Source organism: Fringilla coelebs (genome assembly GCF_963513975.1).
Source record: "Fringilla coelebs genome assembly, chromosome: 6".
NCBI lineage: Eukaryota > Metazoa > Chordata > Aves > Passeriformes > Fringillidae > Fringilla > Fringilla coelebs.
The window spans coordinates 14,103,320-14,120,105 of NC_140034.1; the positions used below are offsets into that span (position 1 = coordinate 14,103,320).

A 16,786-nucleotide genomic window follows, 5' to 3' on the forward strand; every position below is an offset into this window, starting at 1 on the left:
TCGGAAAGGAGGATTTGAATGTGAAAATATCTGTCCTCTGACAGCACCTTGGGCACTCAGCATGAGGCAGACCAGCCAGCACCTAAACACACAACCTCCAACCCCCAGCTGAACCTTGTGGGAACAGCACCTGCCAGCCTTACTACAAAGCGGAAATCTTCAGAAATGGTTTTGTTCACTGGTGCAGGGTGTTTCTCCCTTGTTTCCTCTAATGGACACTTCTCCTGTTCACTAGCAAGCCTATCTGCTTTGAGATAAAACCTGCAATGACGCTGGGAGCAGCACCAGCCCGGCCGGGAGGAAGCATTTCACAGCCCCTCACCAAAGCCTCCGTTTGCCCCAGACTCAGCCCGCGCCTCTTCCAAGGAGCCAGGCCAGGGGATCTGTCGGAAGGCACCAATAACAGAGCAGTCCCGTTTCCTTAATGATCTGTCCTTTCTCAGCTGCAGAGGAAAAGCAAGTCAAGTGTGTCCTTATACACCACTTTAGTAAAATGGATGTGCAGTACACACTTCATTACAACCACCATGGGAATTAAAAGTAACTTGAGCAAATGGCCCCGGCTCCATGTAATTATCTTTTGAAGACACTCGAAGACAAAAGGAAAAAACTCGCCGAACTAGCTCAAGAGCAGCAGAGTTTGCCGAGGGACAGGTGAGCAGCTGAGGCCGACCACGGGCACGGCGGTTCCCCCTCGGCCCCGGCTCTCCTCAGCGCCCCGGGCGGATGGCGGCACAGCAGGCCCCACGGGACCGGGGCGTGCAGGGGCTCTCCGGGGAGAAGCCCTTCCACGGTGTGTGCAGGACAGGCTGAAAGGCGCCGGGCTGTGTGTCTGAGCAATGCTGCCCTCCCATGGCACTTGCTCTCGGCTGAACCCACGCCCCTCAAACGCTTCAGCGGGCCCGACCTCACCGAAAGGGCAACAGCAGGCCGGGGGTGATGAGCCCCGGTTCCTCGCTCAGGCTCTGAAACTCTTTCCCCAGGTGACTGATCCAGCTGGCAGCGCCCACACTCAGCCCAGCCCTCGCAATGGACCACAGCCCTTCCCAGCCTTCAGGTCCCTTTTTCTCATCAGTCTTCTGGCTTCGTAGCTCATTCCCGTGTTAACTCTTTCAGAGGTAATGCAACAGAGAAGCAAGAAGCTGAGAAGCCTGAGAGCATAAATATTGTTTTAAAAACAAGCCTTCAAATAATGACAAGTACAAGGCTGTGAGAGGCTCCTGCGGTGACATCCAGGGGGACTGCAGCCCAAGCCCAGGCCTTGGGCAAGCCCAGCACTGAGGCTTCCTTCTTCTGATGGAACAGCGAGACCTCCCTTCCTTGAAGGATGCTCTTCTTTTGAAAATACTTTCTAGCTCCTTTTTCACCTACTTAGTTTGTTACCACAGAGTGATGAAAACACCTGTAGTTCTAAGTGGCTGCAAGTCCTGGCTGTGAAGCCTGAATATGTGCAAAGATTTTTTTTTTTTTAAATAAACCCACCACTTGTCTGAAATGGGGCACAAAAGGCTCAAATGCCAGCAAGTACTTCAGTAACAGCAGAGGCACCCACAGCTGTTTATGTGGACAAAAGCCCACAGCCACATTTTTGTGGCTGCTCTTTGTGGAGAAGGCAGCTTGAACTGAGTATAGCTCACAGGTTTACAAGCAGCTGCAGAACATGAAAGTATAAGGAAAAATAAATTGCAAATTAAGGAGATTTAGCATGGCAGGAGAAAATGACAATCCATTGACTCTGCTCAGATCCAGTTGTACCCTGGATGACAACTGCATATTTTGTACACTTAGTGTAGTTGGCTCCATAAGGCAGTCAGAGGCACAGAGATGCTTTTAGCTTAAGGGGAATACTACTTCTCCCTCAAATCCCTGGGAAATCACTTCTCCAACGCAGAAATAGGTCTGACTGAAGCCACATCAGCCCCCTTTCCAAATCCACTGTGGTCAGACCTCTGCAGTTCTAAAGCAAAACAGTAGCTTCCACATTATATGAAAGTTACTGACTTTGTGTTTACCACGTGCCTTCTCAGGTGCTTCTTGAATCTGGATTGTTTCCAGGGTACATTTATAGTTTATATATGTTTATAACTTTATAAAGTTTTAAAAGCTTTGGCAGTCTGTCAGCCAGAGCTGTGGTGTAGGTCTAGTGTGTTTATGGAGCATGAGCTGGGAACTTTCAAGTGTCTTTATGGACTTGCAAGTGGAGCTAAGTCAAAGCTGTATCCCACATGAAGAGGATTTCTTCTGTGTATTAAAAACAAAGTTTTCCTCCAACCACAAATTCCTGACTGAGCTTCACTGTAATAATTCAAATCCCCAGATCCCAGGAAATGTACTCTTCCTGGGGACCTGCAGAACCTCATAGCTGTCTGACTGGACACACAGGCTGTCATCCCTCAGTGCTGCCCCAGGTCTCACAAACCCCTGGCCTTCCTGCAGCCCACACTGCCTTGCATATGATGACAAACCTGAGCTGCAGGCTTGGCCCACCCTCCAACTTCCAGCATGCCTTGTGTGCCATGGCCATGGTCTTCCTCTTCCAGGCAGTATGGCCCCTTGCATGACTTAACTGGCCTTGCTGCGCATGAATTGTGGCAAAACCCACTGAGGAGTTGAGAATGGAATACCAGAAAGTCCACTACTACCTTTAGATGAAGGATTTATCCTTAGTTTCAGTCTTTCACCCCACATCCCACCCCCAAACTTCCCTGGGCTTCTCCTCGTGAGTCCTTCTACTGCCAGCTTTGCTCTGTCCTTGAGTAAAACCATAGGCAGGGATATACCCCAATCTGTGAGTACCTGGCAGCTGGATCTTAGAAGCCTATTTCTGAAAAAAATTATTCTCACCTTGCATGATTGCCCCTTTCTATGGGCTACCACACAGAGTAATATGTGGCTCCACTGGTTTTACCACCCCACTATGACATGCCCTTGAAACCTGATACACAGCTTTTGATGGTAGGTCACAGCTGGCTTCCAGCAGAAAACCCAACAAGCAGTGGAGATTTTGCATATAGAGCTATTAAACACAAGGTAATGTGAAGTGTCAACTTCCTTCTGGGCTGCTGTAGCAAGTACTAAGAAGAGGAAGGCAGAACACATTTCTGTAATGACCTAATTACACTCAATACAAAAAAGCATGCAATCTTGGAGAGGTTGTATTCAACAAAAATGGATCTAGGAATGCTGGACTCTCTTGTGTGCATTCCTTACATTACCTGAGCATCTGTTTCAAACCATCTCCTGACAAACTAAGTTTCCCCTCAAAATTTCAGAATATGTAGGCAACACTTTTGCCTCCCCTCATTATTCTCAGAAAGTGAAGCACAGCTATTTTTACTAGCATTACAAAACACCATACATTTAACCCAAACTTGTAAAAACAGTGGAAGACTTTTACTGCTCTAATACACTAGGTAGTGCATTGTTATTTCCTTTTCTGAGAAAATGCCCTCTATGAATATATATTCAGAATTCTTCCTACAAACTGATGACCCGATTGCAATCATGGAATTACTACAAAAATGAGAAATTGTAAATAATTATTTCAAAAGGAAAATATACCTGTTCTTTTACTAATGATGTACTAGAAGCTTCCTTTAAAAATAGTATCTACCATTTGGAAAAGATCAGATCCTCAAAATGCAAAGAAAGTTATGCCTGTTTAGTGTGCCCACTTGTATGAAGTAGATTTCAAGAAAGTAGTGGGGGAGTTCACACAAGATGTTGCAAATACTTAAGCAATCAGAATTTGCTTTTGCATATGATTTTTTGTTTCTAAAATGCAAAGAACTTCTCAGAAGCAGCCTATGAGTTTTATTATTTCTTAAAGAGAAGTGAGAAAGGCTCAAAGACTAATCCATTCCCAGCAACAGAGACAGACACTGAACCCAGCAGCAAGTTGACTTCCCTGCAGGAAGCATTAGGAAGTTCCCCTCAGATGAAAAGGCAGAAATGTGCTAACTTCTGCCCTCCACAACACCTACAGAGTACTAGCATTATAATTATGTTGATGATATAACCTATCCAGTCAACCATCTCATGTCCACATAGGTAATTATATTTTAACTGCTAAAGGGCTTTGGGAAATTGGCAGCCACTTGAATATTTGGTTGGTGCAGCACATACACTTGCCATCTTAAGGTGATTAATGCAATTCCCAGCCCAGGACTGGCCAGATGATTGGTTCATCGCTACCCTTCATATTTAAGAGCAAATGGACAAGAGAAACAATCCAGAACATACACTACTCCTCGTCTGTGACTTATAAAGGAGTTTAGAGAAGAACCTGTATAGTTTCCACTACAGATAGATAGATAGCTCCTTGAATTTGACTGAATACACTGAGGCTGGTTTACTTCACAAGGCCTCCACAGGACATTAACATTGTACCTAAATAATTTAGCTTGACAATTAATCAAGAACAAACACTTTTCAGGGCTTGTATGAAGCACCAGGAGATGAAGTGACATGTGCTGTCTGGGAATTTTATATGCAATTTAGTACCTGACTTAGTGTGTGATGCTGAGCAAGCTGAACTGTTTCTGGTCCCCTGTTTCCCTTTAAAGGGAAGAGGGTACCTAGTTCCTAGATATGAGCTTCTCCTATTGACGCTCAGTTCTTGTAGAATAACTTAGCATGTTTGGAAAAAAGATGTACAAAACCATTATTGATCCCAAATGTTTAGCATACTCTGTTGTTGCACTCAATGAAACAATCAAATATAGAACATGTTCCTGCAAAGCCAGCATGCAGAAAATTCTCTATTGTCTCTTTCTGCTTTATCAAGCAGCCCACAGAATTCTTTAGAGGCCTTAGTCAATACTATTTAAAACATCAAGACTCATTTTACACTCCACGTTCTTTGTAATTTCTCTTTCTCTCAAACAGGTAATATACTACTGGGAAGAATGCCTTCCCTTTATAATTACACCACACAAAGCTTCAGACATGCACATTTCAGGTGAGTGCCTGAAATTTTGAAGGCTCTCATTATCCTTCTAATACAAAGAGACTTTCTGGGGGCCATTGCTTTTGGGAGAAAGGATGTGTGTTTTGTTTCCACTCAATGTTACAGTGAAATATAATGTCATGACCACCTCATAGACTTTCTGGTAATCCATTTCGTGAAAAATCAAATCCACCTATTGTATATGCATGGCTTTATGATAATGCAACAACCCATACAGGATAGACTAGCAGCAACTGGTTCCAGCTTGTCCCTGCCAATCATTCAGCTTCCACTGCAGTCACAGGGCTAGCATGTGCATCTTGACAGCCCTGGAAATTACTCTAAACCATTTCATCACATTCCAAACCAACACTTATTCTGATTACAAAGTTAATAGCTTGAAATGGACATTCTAGAATTAACCCTGTGACCTGCTAGATTGGTGACAAGGAGACAGCAAAATGTGATGCAGGCGCCAGGCTGAGTGACAATGCCTGGTGATCCCTGAGGCTCCACTACTAGAAGCAATGTTGGAAAATAGAGGTAATTGTAGATTTTTCATTTCTTCTTTGGCCTCCAAAAGTTTGTTTTTCATAATTGACTTTCACATGTGACTTGACTTAATGCATGATATATGTATTCTATAAGAATATATATATATATCTTATTCCAAATAAGAAAATATCAGTGATGAGGCATAATGATGCAGCCCGATAGGATACGTGGCTAATTTTCCACTGTTTGAAGGTAAAAGGGAATTTCTCAAGAAGGTATGTGGAACTCTTGGGACAATACAGGTATTTAGAGCTGTTCAACAACTACTTTTGGCCAGTACCTGAATGATTTACATCCAGCCCAGTAATGGATGATATTAAAGTATTATGAGCCAGGGAAATATAATTATTCCTTAGTTAAAAAGGGTCTTTAAACTCTACTTCAGAAAAAAAAAAGAAGAAAAGTCCCATGCCCTATTTTAACAAAGGGTTGTACACCCAGCAGGTTTAGGTAGTTCACTGCAATGAGCAACAATATTAGCACTGCAAAGGGGGCAGGAACACACAACCAGGGAACAGCAAAAGAAAATGGGACTGTGCTACTGACCCCAGGTGCCCACTGGATTGGCTTAGTTGAAATGTTAATCTATTCTCTGATTGATATCAAGCCCATCTATAGAAACATGTAAGACAATAATGAACCAAATGAGTCTCATTCTCTAAGACTTAACAGTTCTAAATGTGGATTTTAAATGTCTGTACAAGGAAGAAAAGAGATTCTGGTGATGGAAACCTTACAGAACAAAAATATTCTAACCTGAATCCACACAGTATAAAGCATTAAGGACATCTTTTTATCTTTGGAAATTATTTTACAGTTAACTGACTAACAGCTCTGAAAAGAAAGCCTCTTTTAATTCTCTCTCCTTGGATTTGCTATGGGAAGGATTTAAAGAACTATATTTGATCCATTAGGCTAAAGTACTCACAGTACTGTACATTGTTTTAGTGTACTAAATTTAGTTGACTTCTGTCTCTTTCAATTACCCTTCTAAAAAGGACAGGTGAAAAATAATGTCTCTCTATATAATTTGGTTTGCTGTTGATTAATTTTCCTCTTCTAGTGCTTGCTTATGTTTTGCAGGGTAGGAAGGACAAAATAGCTTAAGGGGGGGAAAAAAGCTCTTTTTCTGAGTTTGAGCTTGCAGATTCTTCCCTTTTATATTTTTATCTCATCAATATAATGTCAGGATCATTGATAAGGACAAAAAAGTCTAACGGAGAATGGACTGAATCTTAACCTTGGTAAAATCGACCAACAGTAAGAAATCCTGAAAGTAAAAAGAAATTTCTACACATGTTATCCTCATAGTTAGTATGAAGAAAAACTTAATACAAGTTTTATATAAATAATCCACTGACTAGTCCTCTTTTGGCACAGCAAAGAACTGTAGAGGAATAACATGCCCTAATTCTGAAAAGAACCATCCTCTGCATCAGAGGTACTTCTCAACATTTCAGAAATAGTTCAATGCCATTTGGTATCACTTATGTGTATGCCCTCTGTAAGCTATGTACAACTCTTAACACCACTCAACCTCTCAAAAGGAGGTAGAAACCAGGCATGAATACTGGGGCAGGTCTTGAACTCAGCTGCTGCTTTGCAAAGGATGCAGCAGTGAGAGCCAAACGGTTTCTGACTGTGATGTCCTCTAACCATCAAATAGTAATCAAATACTTTGATGAAGAGGAAGCAAAAAAAAGATTAATGTATCTTAGTGATCCGTTAAAATTTCAAAAATAGTAATTGCTGAACTTGACTGCTCTAAAAACCTTTGTTCTGAAAACAGAGCTAGGCAGCAATGACTTGCCCTGAATTTCTGCAGAGTCTGAATGATCAAGGATCTGTTGAAGTTTTATTCACCCACCTTGTTTCAGTGTTTAGACTGTGCTGATAGTCTACAAAGACAAAAAAATACCCCAGGCCTTCAAAAATGAAGGAAATGCTCAATTCAGAGAGACATTAATTCTTTCTAACCTTCTTTTCTAACTTTTCCAACCTTCTCATTGGACTTATAAAAGTCTTTCTTACTATATTTGATAGTGCTTCATTAATTGTCAAGATTAATCTACTACTAAAATTTAATGCAGAAAATCAGCAGTCATCACATATGTTTGATTGTTTCCTTCAGAGAACCACAAAGCAAAAAATCCAGATCCTGGAAGAAGACCTGGAAGAACTTATGACAGAACGGAAAATCTTTCTAGAGCATCCTGTGACAATAAATGACAGCAAATTGGGTAATATACTATGGTATTAAAGGCAGAAGTGATGGTTATAAAGTGTACATGGAACTGGGACTTATGACTTCCTGTAGACAAGTGTCTCTGGAGCAGTTTTCCTAAAATTCCTCCTTCCCATCCATCCATCAGATATTCCCTACCCTTTCTCTTGATGAATGTCTCCTTCAGATATAGGGATGTCACCAGGAGGAGAGGAAGAACAGACCACACCTGCACCATAGCTTGTACAAACATAGTTAACTGGCAATGCTCACAAATTCTGTTATAAGGTGGGTAGTTATGCAAGTTTGATAGTTGTTTGTGGGCTGATGGCTTAAATAATTTGCCAGCAGATCATACACTAGAAACGTGTCACTGCTTGTGATACAAGAGCAGGTGCGTTCTTGCCCATTACTGGAATGCACCTAGTGGGGGAGGGTTTGAAATTTACCAGTTCAGACAAAGATATCATCTTTAGGTTGCAACAAAGGAAACAAAATAATGAAAATCTCTTAGTAGACATCAATTTTTTTAATTATGGATATTTATTTAATGAATGCTGTTCCTGTTAAAGTTCCACTTTTTGAACAGGCAGCCATTCCTAAGACGGAAAATGATGTCATGCCCTTTGCCACCAGAGGTTTGGATCCCAGTTTGATTGGTGTTCTACTAGAATGATCAGCTCTTGGGCACATAATATCCCCTGGCACTTGTCTGAAGAAGCCCTGCAGTAGAAATATAACTTGCAATTTTTAGTTGGACACTCCATTGCTTGCTGCTGACCTATATGGACTATCCACCCATTCAGGTAGGTTTCCTCAGGGAAAAAATACTCCCAGTGGAATGTCATATGATTTACAAAATTCTTTGTCCATTTTTCATTCTAGATTCTTGAGACTTCAAGAGATAAGTAGGGTCTCTCCCCTGGGGACTATTAATATGTTAAGAAACTCAAGAACTCCTGAAAAGCCATACCTGATGAGACGTATACACAGAAAACTATCATGCCTATGAAGTAAAGGAACACTCTGGTGGCTGAACATCATACAAGTGGATAAAACTGTTTTCTAGAAGAAATGGCTTCCTTGGTACATTTCATTCTCAGTTTGATGGTCTTTCAGAAAAACTAATAGGACTGTCAAATGTAAAATGATAATGTGGAAATGCAGTGAGTGTAGGCTTCTCTGATGAGTCGTCAGATGTTTCTGTGGGAGAGTAGAGTGAAAATGGATGGAAGGAAGAGAACAACATCTGTAGAACCTATAAAGACCTGAGGAGATGTTAAAGTGGAGAAAAGAAATAAAAGGAGAGAGTTCAGGGGAGAACAGAGAGGAAACTCTCATGTACTGTTTGGATCTCCTTAAAAGCTCCATGTAATATTACAGCCCCTGCCAAGCTGTGAAACTCAGGTGACCCACAGTGATCTAGTGGGTCCCCTAGTAGCTGTGCAGGGCTCAGACTTCTGGTCCCAGGGCTCTGAACATTGCAAGAGTGATTGATTAGAACAATGCAGCAAATGGCATTATCTGTGCTGAAATGGGGAAGAAATCAGAGCCGTAGGATTGAAAGAGACAGCTGAAGGAAAGACCCAAGGCAGATGGCTCTGTCCTGCTTTTACCAGGCAGATGTGATGAAGAGGAAGCAGCCAGGCAGCCATGCTTGTAAGCAAGGCCCACCTCTTAAATCATCAGCCTGGGGCAAGAGAGCCTGTCCAGAGCAGCCATTCCGTTTCCTCAGTTACAAGCACAATGTTGTGCCCTGGCCTACTCCAACGCCTACCAGTGCCCCAGGTCTCCTGCATCTCCCCTCATTTTCTGTACTCCTCAGGGCAACATGAATTTCATTAAGGCTAATAATTAATCTAATGAGGCTAAATAATTAGTCTAATAAAGCTAACATACTTGTTGAATAATCAAAATACTCCCTTGAAAGGCAGAAGGAAGAAGCATGTTGCCATGAAATAAACAAAATAACTAATAAAAGGAATTAATTTTATCACAGACACTGAACTTCTCACATTCTAGTACAGCAGGTATCATGCAGAGGGGTAAGAAGACAACCACATCTTGAAAGAGCTTATAAGAGACATTATGAAAAAAAACCTGTGAAGAAAGCAGCAAAAACACATACACATTCAAATACTTTTTTTCTCGCTCCTCCAGCTCCTCATTACCTTGGACACAGTACCCGTAGTTAATCAAGGAATGTCAAGTTCAAGCACAACTTCTGTGATTCAGCTCAAGTTACTGGTTTGCAGAATGCAGTTTCACTTCTGAATTACTCATTCCTTGTTAGGGTCTCTCTTGCAATTTTGCTCCTACCTCTAATCTTTAAAGATAATTCAGCAGTGTGCTTGACAGCCAAAAATGTCATTATCTTCCTAGCAGGCAAAGGATATACTTTCAGAGGAACATAAACTTGATTTTCAGAGTGAGTGGTTACCTGCAGCCCTTACTGGCTTCAAATAATATTTTGGGCACTACTACCTCTGAAAGGTCAGGCTTTTAATATAAACAACTGGAATTCACCCCCAAAACAGAATAGTTTCTACGCAGTGAAAGAAAAGTATTCTGGTCAGATTTAGAGAAAATCTTGGGCAGGGCTTTCACCAGAAATGGATGACAAATTTCAAAATTTCTTTTTAAGAGGGCTTTGCCATGAGGGAGGGAAACAAGCAATCAGTGACACAACTCACTGCCACACATAAACCATCACACATATGAGAATAATAAAGGCAAAAACTGTTGTCAGTCTCCAAAGATATTTATCAGGTGATACCTGGTCTAGATAGGAGATATTTTCAAATTCTGCCTCCTTCCACATTTGACCACACCAATTAAAAAGCCCAAAGCCTACAAATTACTGATGATCAGCTCTCTCAGTGACAGAGGAAACCAGTTGTTACACCACACCCAGGTATTTTCAGCACTACATTGTCTTCTAAATGTGGTGCTTTTTGCTGTATATTTTTTGCTGTGGCTATCACCAAGTATTGTTAGAAGTAAGTCAGGGACTGCACATTTGCTACTGCAGATCCACCCTCACCAATCCAAAGGAAACAGCTCCACAATGAGAGATTAGTGAGAATGCAAGAATGAAGGCATTATTATTTTTTTATAGATATATCTCTTTTCAGAAAGGAATTCAATTTATTACTTACACTGTTTTTGTTCAGGTTTAGCAGCAGATAGACAAAATTAGCTGGAGGGTTACTTACTTTCAAGTAGATCCAGTGTTCCACTCCTCTCCTGGCAGAAAGAGAAAGTACCTTCAGGTTTCTAAGGCACAGATCGTGTATTAGTTGTGGTACGAAGTAATTTCTTTTAACATTAAGCTGTGCAATTCACCAATTCCCAGAACTGCATGTTAGAGTTTGCATTCTGAACAAGCTAAATACCGTCCCTTCCAGGGCTCTTTTGTCTTTTAAATGCATCCTCCTTGGTTGTATTTCATGTTATTGTGTTCTCACTGCTTCTGTATAAATGAACATATTAATCCTTAATTTTCTGCGTTTCTAGCTCCATTTGCCAAAGAAGAATTTTTCTTCTCTCAGAAGCTGCAGATGCAGATTCCCACTGTGCCAGCTTCTTCCTGTCTGAAGTGGTCTGGCAAAAGGAATTAGTTCAGGAAAGTTCATAAAAATGTATATTTTCTTTTTACTTTTACTATACTTCACAGCCGTCTCACTGTGTTCTCATCACTTTTCTTTTGAGTATATTAAAACCCATCGCAGCAGCTGAGGTCTGCAGGGTTAGAAAGCTGATCTTCCAAGACAGGGGGTAGAATATGGGAGCCAATCTTTCTCCTACCAAATGGCAGCTCCTCCACAACTCTTTTTACTCTTAGGGGTACTCCTGAGAAAATGCAAAACCTCAATTTTGAATTGCTGCAGCATTCTCAATGGGGAAGAAAAACTTTCACATATAGCAGCTTAGGAAGCTGTGAAACTTGAGGGCCATTTCACAGTTTCAGGTGTTTGTATGCAGAACTAAATGCAAGGACATTAAAATCTGGCATGGAAGACCACATAGGCAAGATATGCAACAGTCTGCAAGAAGACAGGTTTTAGTAGGATAAGATGAAACACAGACTCCAGAAGGAAGTACCAGTGCAATACTGTTTGTGATTTCATATTTAAAAACATGCCACATCCATATAGAGAAAAGTAGTTGCATTGTAGCAGCCAGTTAGAGCTGTTGCATGTTTCTAAACCCCAAACTGGTGCTATAGAGGTACCATTCATGGAGATAAATAACTTTAATAAGCATCAAATTCATTGAATCAACTTTGTAAACCTTCAGCTGCTGAATCTTGATGAGTGAAGAAAACTGAAATGCCTTTCAGTTAGCATGCAGTTGCATAAAGCTATCTGAGATCCCAACTAGGACTCCAGGACCTTTCAAAAAAGTTGATCCCACCACATCTTCTTTCTCTCTGCCTTTGAGAAAGGATATAATGAAAATCCCTTCTCACAAGGAACAGATTCCTTCTCCCATTGAGTATCTCATCATTGCAAAGAGCCCAGCACCCCAAAAAACAACATGGGAGGTAAAGGAATTGGTATTTACTCCCACAGAGCTTTCCCAGTCAGTTTGATGTTGCAGTGCCACTATAGGCAATGGCATCTAAGTCTTATTCGAAGAGCACCAGCTCTGTGTTCTGTTTTGCAGCAGAACTGGTAAAACTTGGAAACTCTAATTGAGATGTCCCACTACATATGCTGGCAAAAGCAGATATGTACTGGTTATTAAGACACAATCTGGAGTCTGCCTCACACCTCCTACAATGAAGCTACTGATACTCACCTATCATCACCTATACAGGGCACTGCAAACCATCCTTGAAACAGCTCATCAGCAACTGGTAGACTCTCTGTTAAAGCCATAGCAGCATTAATATCTGATGTCTTTCCAAAAGTAAAGATTTTTTTTAAGCAGCAAAGTCTGAGAAAGGCATTATTAGTCACAGGATGAACCAAAGGCAGTTAATCTCCTGTCTACACCTGAAGAAAGAAAAGAGGAGAAAAAGCTAATTTAAACAAATGCTACTAGGGATAAAAAATTCAGACTGATGCTACATTAAATTACATGGGAGGCTGAGGTATCCAGCCATGATCTTCAGTAAAAAAGAAAATTATAGGGTCTATCAATTAGAGAAGTGGTGCTCTGAGCCTATGTGCTGGCATGCTTACAGTTTTTTTTAATGTCTGGCAGGATGTTTTACAAACTAAACTCAGCAAGATGACAATTCCACCAGAAGGTGCTTCAGATGGTTTTGCTAATAATTTTGATCAGCTGAAATGGAGAAAAACATCATTTCATTTATTTGGCTTTTCCAGAACCTGTCAAATCTGAGCAGAACCATTAATTGCCCCTTTCTACATCTCCCCCTGCCTCTCTTTCCCACCTTCTTCAATTTAGGACACACTTCAATTTATTTACTTTTTCTACAAGTATTCTGCATATCAGCCTTTGTTGCCAAAACAAACTTTGGTCATTCTTTGTGCACTTCCTTTCTAGAAGGAAGTGCCATTTCTTGAGAATATTCATTGGAGGCTGGTACTGCTACTGCTGCAAAGATCTAAGTGCTAACCACCATATATTGGCTTTTGTTTTAATAGCCTTTTAACCAACTTTGTTAATGGACTGAATGCAATTTAGATATGGAACTTGGCTAAAATGTAGCTTCAATTGGCTATTAAAATTTAAGAGCCAAATAAGATAGCTAATTACAAAAAAGCTCCAGTGATAATGCTAAGCAGAATTAGTAATAGCAAATGACAGTCTGTCTAGTCTTATTCCCAAAGGGAAAGAAACTCTTAACTGAGAAGTCAACCAGACAACGTGCAGAAAACCTAATTGCATTACTGGTATTATGGCATCCCAAATCTGGCAGCTCACTGGGACAAAACAGTGAGAAAAGTCTGTCAAACTATTCAGGAAATCAACTGACCCCCTTCTTAATGCTAGTTGCAGCAAACATTGGGAATTATTATTTTATATTAACTTATTGGAAAATAATCCTGTAAAAATTATCAAACCATCACCATCTAAAAAATATGCTATATCCATCCTGAATTTGACTGTCTCTCCAGATATATTAGGGGAAAATATAAACAATCTGTCTGCAAAATGTTCAAGCACTAAAAGAAGCATTCTGTGCTTCATTATCAATATCCTCATTACACCATCAGCTGAAGTGCTGACTAGTTCTCCTATGAAGATTTATCATGTATGGTGGCCACTTTGAAACATAGGTAGCGGAGTCTTTAACATTCCCTTCTCAAGCGTCTCCCTGCTGTGCCTGTAAATGTCAGTCCAGTTTTTTCACGGCTGCACGCACAGATTAGAAACAGCAGGAGAGCTTGGGAGTATGACTACAATACTAGTAAGGACACTTGTCTTCATGGCACTGCTCAAGTGATTCTTGGAATGCAGGACCCTGCTGTTTTCTAATATTTACACACAACTGGAGTCATCAAGAGCAGTAAATGCAGTCTAAAGGCAGCTTGCTTCTTTTGTGTTAGGGGCTTTACTTTCAAACGGGGATGTCAACAAAACCCGACTGCACCCTCCGCCTCTCATGAAGCGCTGTATTTCCCCACCAGTGCTCTGCAAAGCAGAGGGAACACGTGTGTGCAAGCACGCATGGTATGTGATCCATACGGCAGCGCTGCGGGTATGATCACAGCCTTCCCTGCGCTCCTCCTGCCCGTCCCACGCGTTAAACGCTACTGCAGTTACAGCGAGCTGGAGCCCGGGGCTTTGCAGTGCCTTGTGAGCAGAGACAAGCCCTGAAACAACATCCACCTTGAATAAAAAGCACCCTTTTCCTTCACAGAACACCTGCCAGGACATCTTTTCCCAGGACATTTTTGGGGTGGGAGGAGATAAGGGTGGCTTATGAAATTCGCACCTCAAAACATTCTTTTCAAATATATGGAAATAACTGTTTGTTCCATTTGGCTTTGGTGGTGTCAAAAGAAAACACACTGCTTGAAAACTTGGAAAGTAATCAAAGGAAGTTTACTGGTAAATAAGTTACTAAAAAAACCAAAATGTCAGACAACTGAAGTACAAAAGAATGACATTAACTTTGAGTATGTGACAAGGAAGAGAATACAGTATGCCTTCCTGACAATAGCTATTCAGAACAGTGTAACACACTTTCTGAACAAAATTATTAAACGAAGTCATTAAAATGATAGTTTGATTTGAGGAGTTTTAAACATGAGAGAGGCTTTAGCAAACCTATTTTTACATCTGAAATGAAGAGAATGCTACACTTAAAGTTATCAGCCACACTTTGCTAATACCCAGGAAAATGAGCCTAACAGTCAACAGAAATGAGAAAGCACCTCTTAAATATGGTATTCCAGTTTTATTTCAAAACAACGGATTCCCTTGTTCCAAAACATAACCTTATCATTCATTTATTCAACATTTCATGCTACAACATATTTATTTAACCTCATAAGTTCCTACTCTGACATTATACAATCAAGCAAGCTGGACATCCACACAAATACACTCTCACTGGCTCATATGGATTCCTTTTGGTTTGCCAATGATGTACATGCCTTATCATGTGTACATTGCAGTAGATATATGAAAAGTAGCAGTTTTTCACACAGGAATCCAACATTCTATTTTTGACTAACAACTCTGAAGAGAAGACTCAAAGCTAACCAAGGAAGTACTTGTACAAAACCATTTGGAAGATTACATGCTCCTCAAGTAAAGGTAAACCATTACTGCTGAGAGAAGCAGACATGAGACAATATTTCACAGGAACTAGATCCTGCATAAAGTTACTCGCAATTATATTCTAGTCTTTTCACTAATATAAAAAGAAAACCTGAGGGGGTGGTTGAGAATAGGCATTGGGTTTTGGTCGTTTTTGTTCTTTGTCCTGGGCCCTTTGTCTGAAATTCTGGTCTCTTTCTTTCCAGAGAAACTGTGAATAATTGGAAAAGGGATAGAAACACAAATACTATGCAAAAAAAATGGCTAAAATTCAGTACCTGTCTTCCAAAGAATTAAATGCATTTTATACAAACTAGAATGGAAGGCCATGATTTTTGTCTTATGTTCTGTTTTTAATTCAAACACTCGTAACATATTTAAAAGCTATTTGTGTTTTTTTCAGATTCCATCTCAGTGTGCATTTAAGTGACCACCTATATGACTTTACTCAGAACTGTGAAAAATCAGATTCAACACTGCTGTTTCTTATACAGTATCCATAATGAAACTATTAAATAAGGCTTTATCTCTACATTACAAATCAGGAAAAAAGCACTCTTTTTTAGTTTGCCTTAAAGACATGAATTCATGTATATAAAGAATAAAAACGCATCCCCACTTCAGAAGTTGGCAAAATTTTGCATTAGTATTTATGTGTATATAAATTATGCAAATATTTTAATAAAACATTTATTCTTCAAAAACAGGTACAAACAGCAGTCCATGTTTTTACAGGATTCATCATTTAAAAAGGAAAGAAAAAGATTCCAGTGCTACCAACAACAACAAAAAAAAAATTGGAAATGAGCCACAGAGCAACTTCATTTGTTGCTCCATATATTATTTACTTCTTGACTCTCTTTCTGGTTGCTGTGCTTTTCTTTGGTGAGGTCATCTTCTGGGTTCTGGCAGCAATTGCATCTGCAATTCAAACAAAACAAAAAGACCGACTGTGTGTTAAATAAAATAACAAAAACAGATCACAAGAAGAAAACTTTAGTTTTTAAAAGTATAGCTCAAATCAAATCATTCATTGAGCTTTAAGTGGGGATGGGAATATGACACGGACAGAGGAGAATCTTCAACTATTTCTGGACACTGACCTCCTAAAAAACATGTTGTTCAGCTCAACTTCTCCAAGAGTATCATCACATGGAGTTGAGTCATTTTTTTAGCTCATCTTCACCAAAAGAATTAGATCCTCTACAAAATCTACACCCCTCCTTCCTCCCCATGTGCCAACTTTTAGTTTTATAATGCTTTCCAGTATTAAGCTATTTTTTGGACCTTGTGCTAAGCTCATCCAGCTCTGGGAT

General features: G+C 40.3%; 1 protein-coding gene across 1 annotated transcript in view; it reads right to left on the reverse strand.

Annotated features, from left to right (window-relative positions):
• Positions 1-14,808: 14,808 nt before the first annotated feature.
• Positions 14,809-16,786, reverse strand: part of VRK1 (VRK serine/threonine kinase 1) — a 30,818-nt gene continuing 28,840 nt past the window's right edge. The window contains exon 13 of the mRNA XM_084208057.1: positions 14,809-16,391. Coding sequence (XP_084064183.1) covers positions 16,315-16,391 — 77 coding nt within the window. The 3' untranslated portion in view covers positions 14,809-16,314. The remainder of the gene's footprint in view (positions 16,392-16,786) is intronic.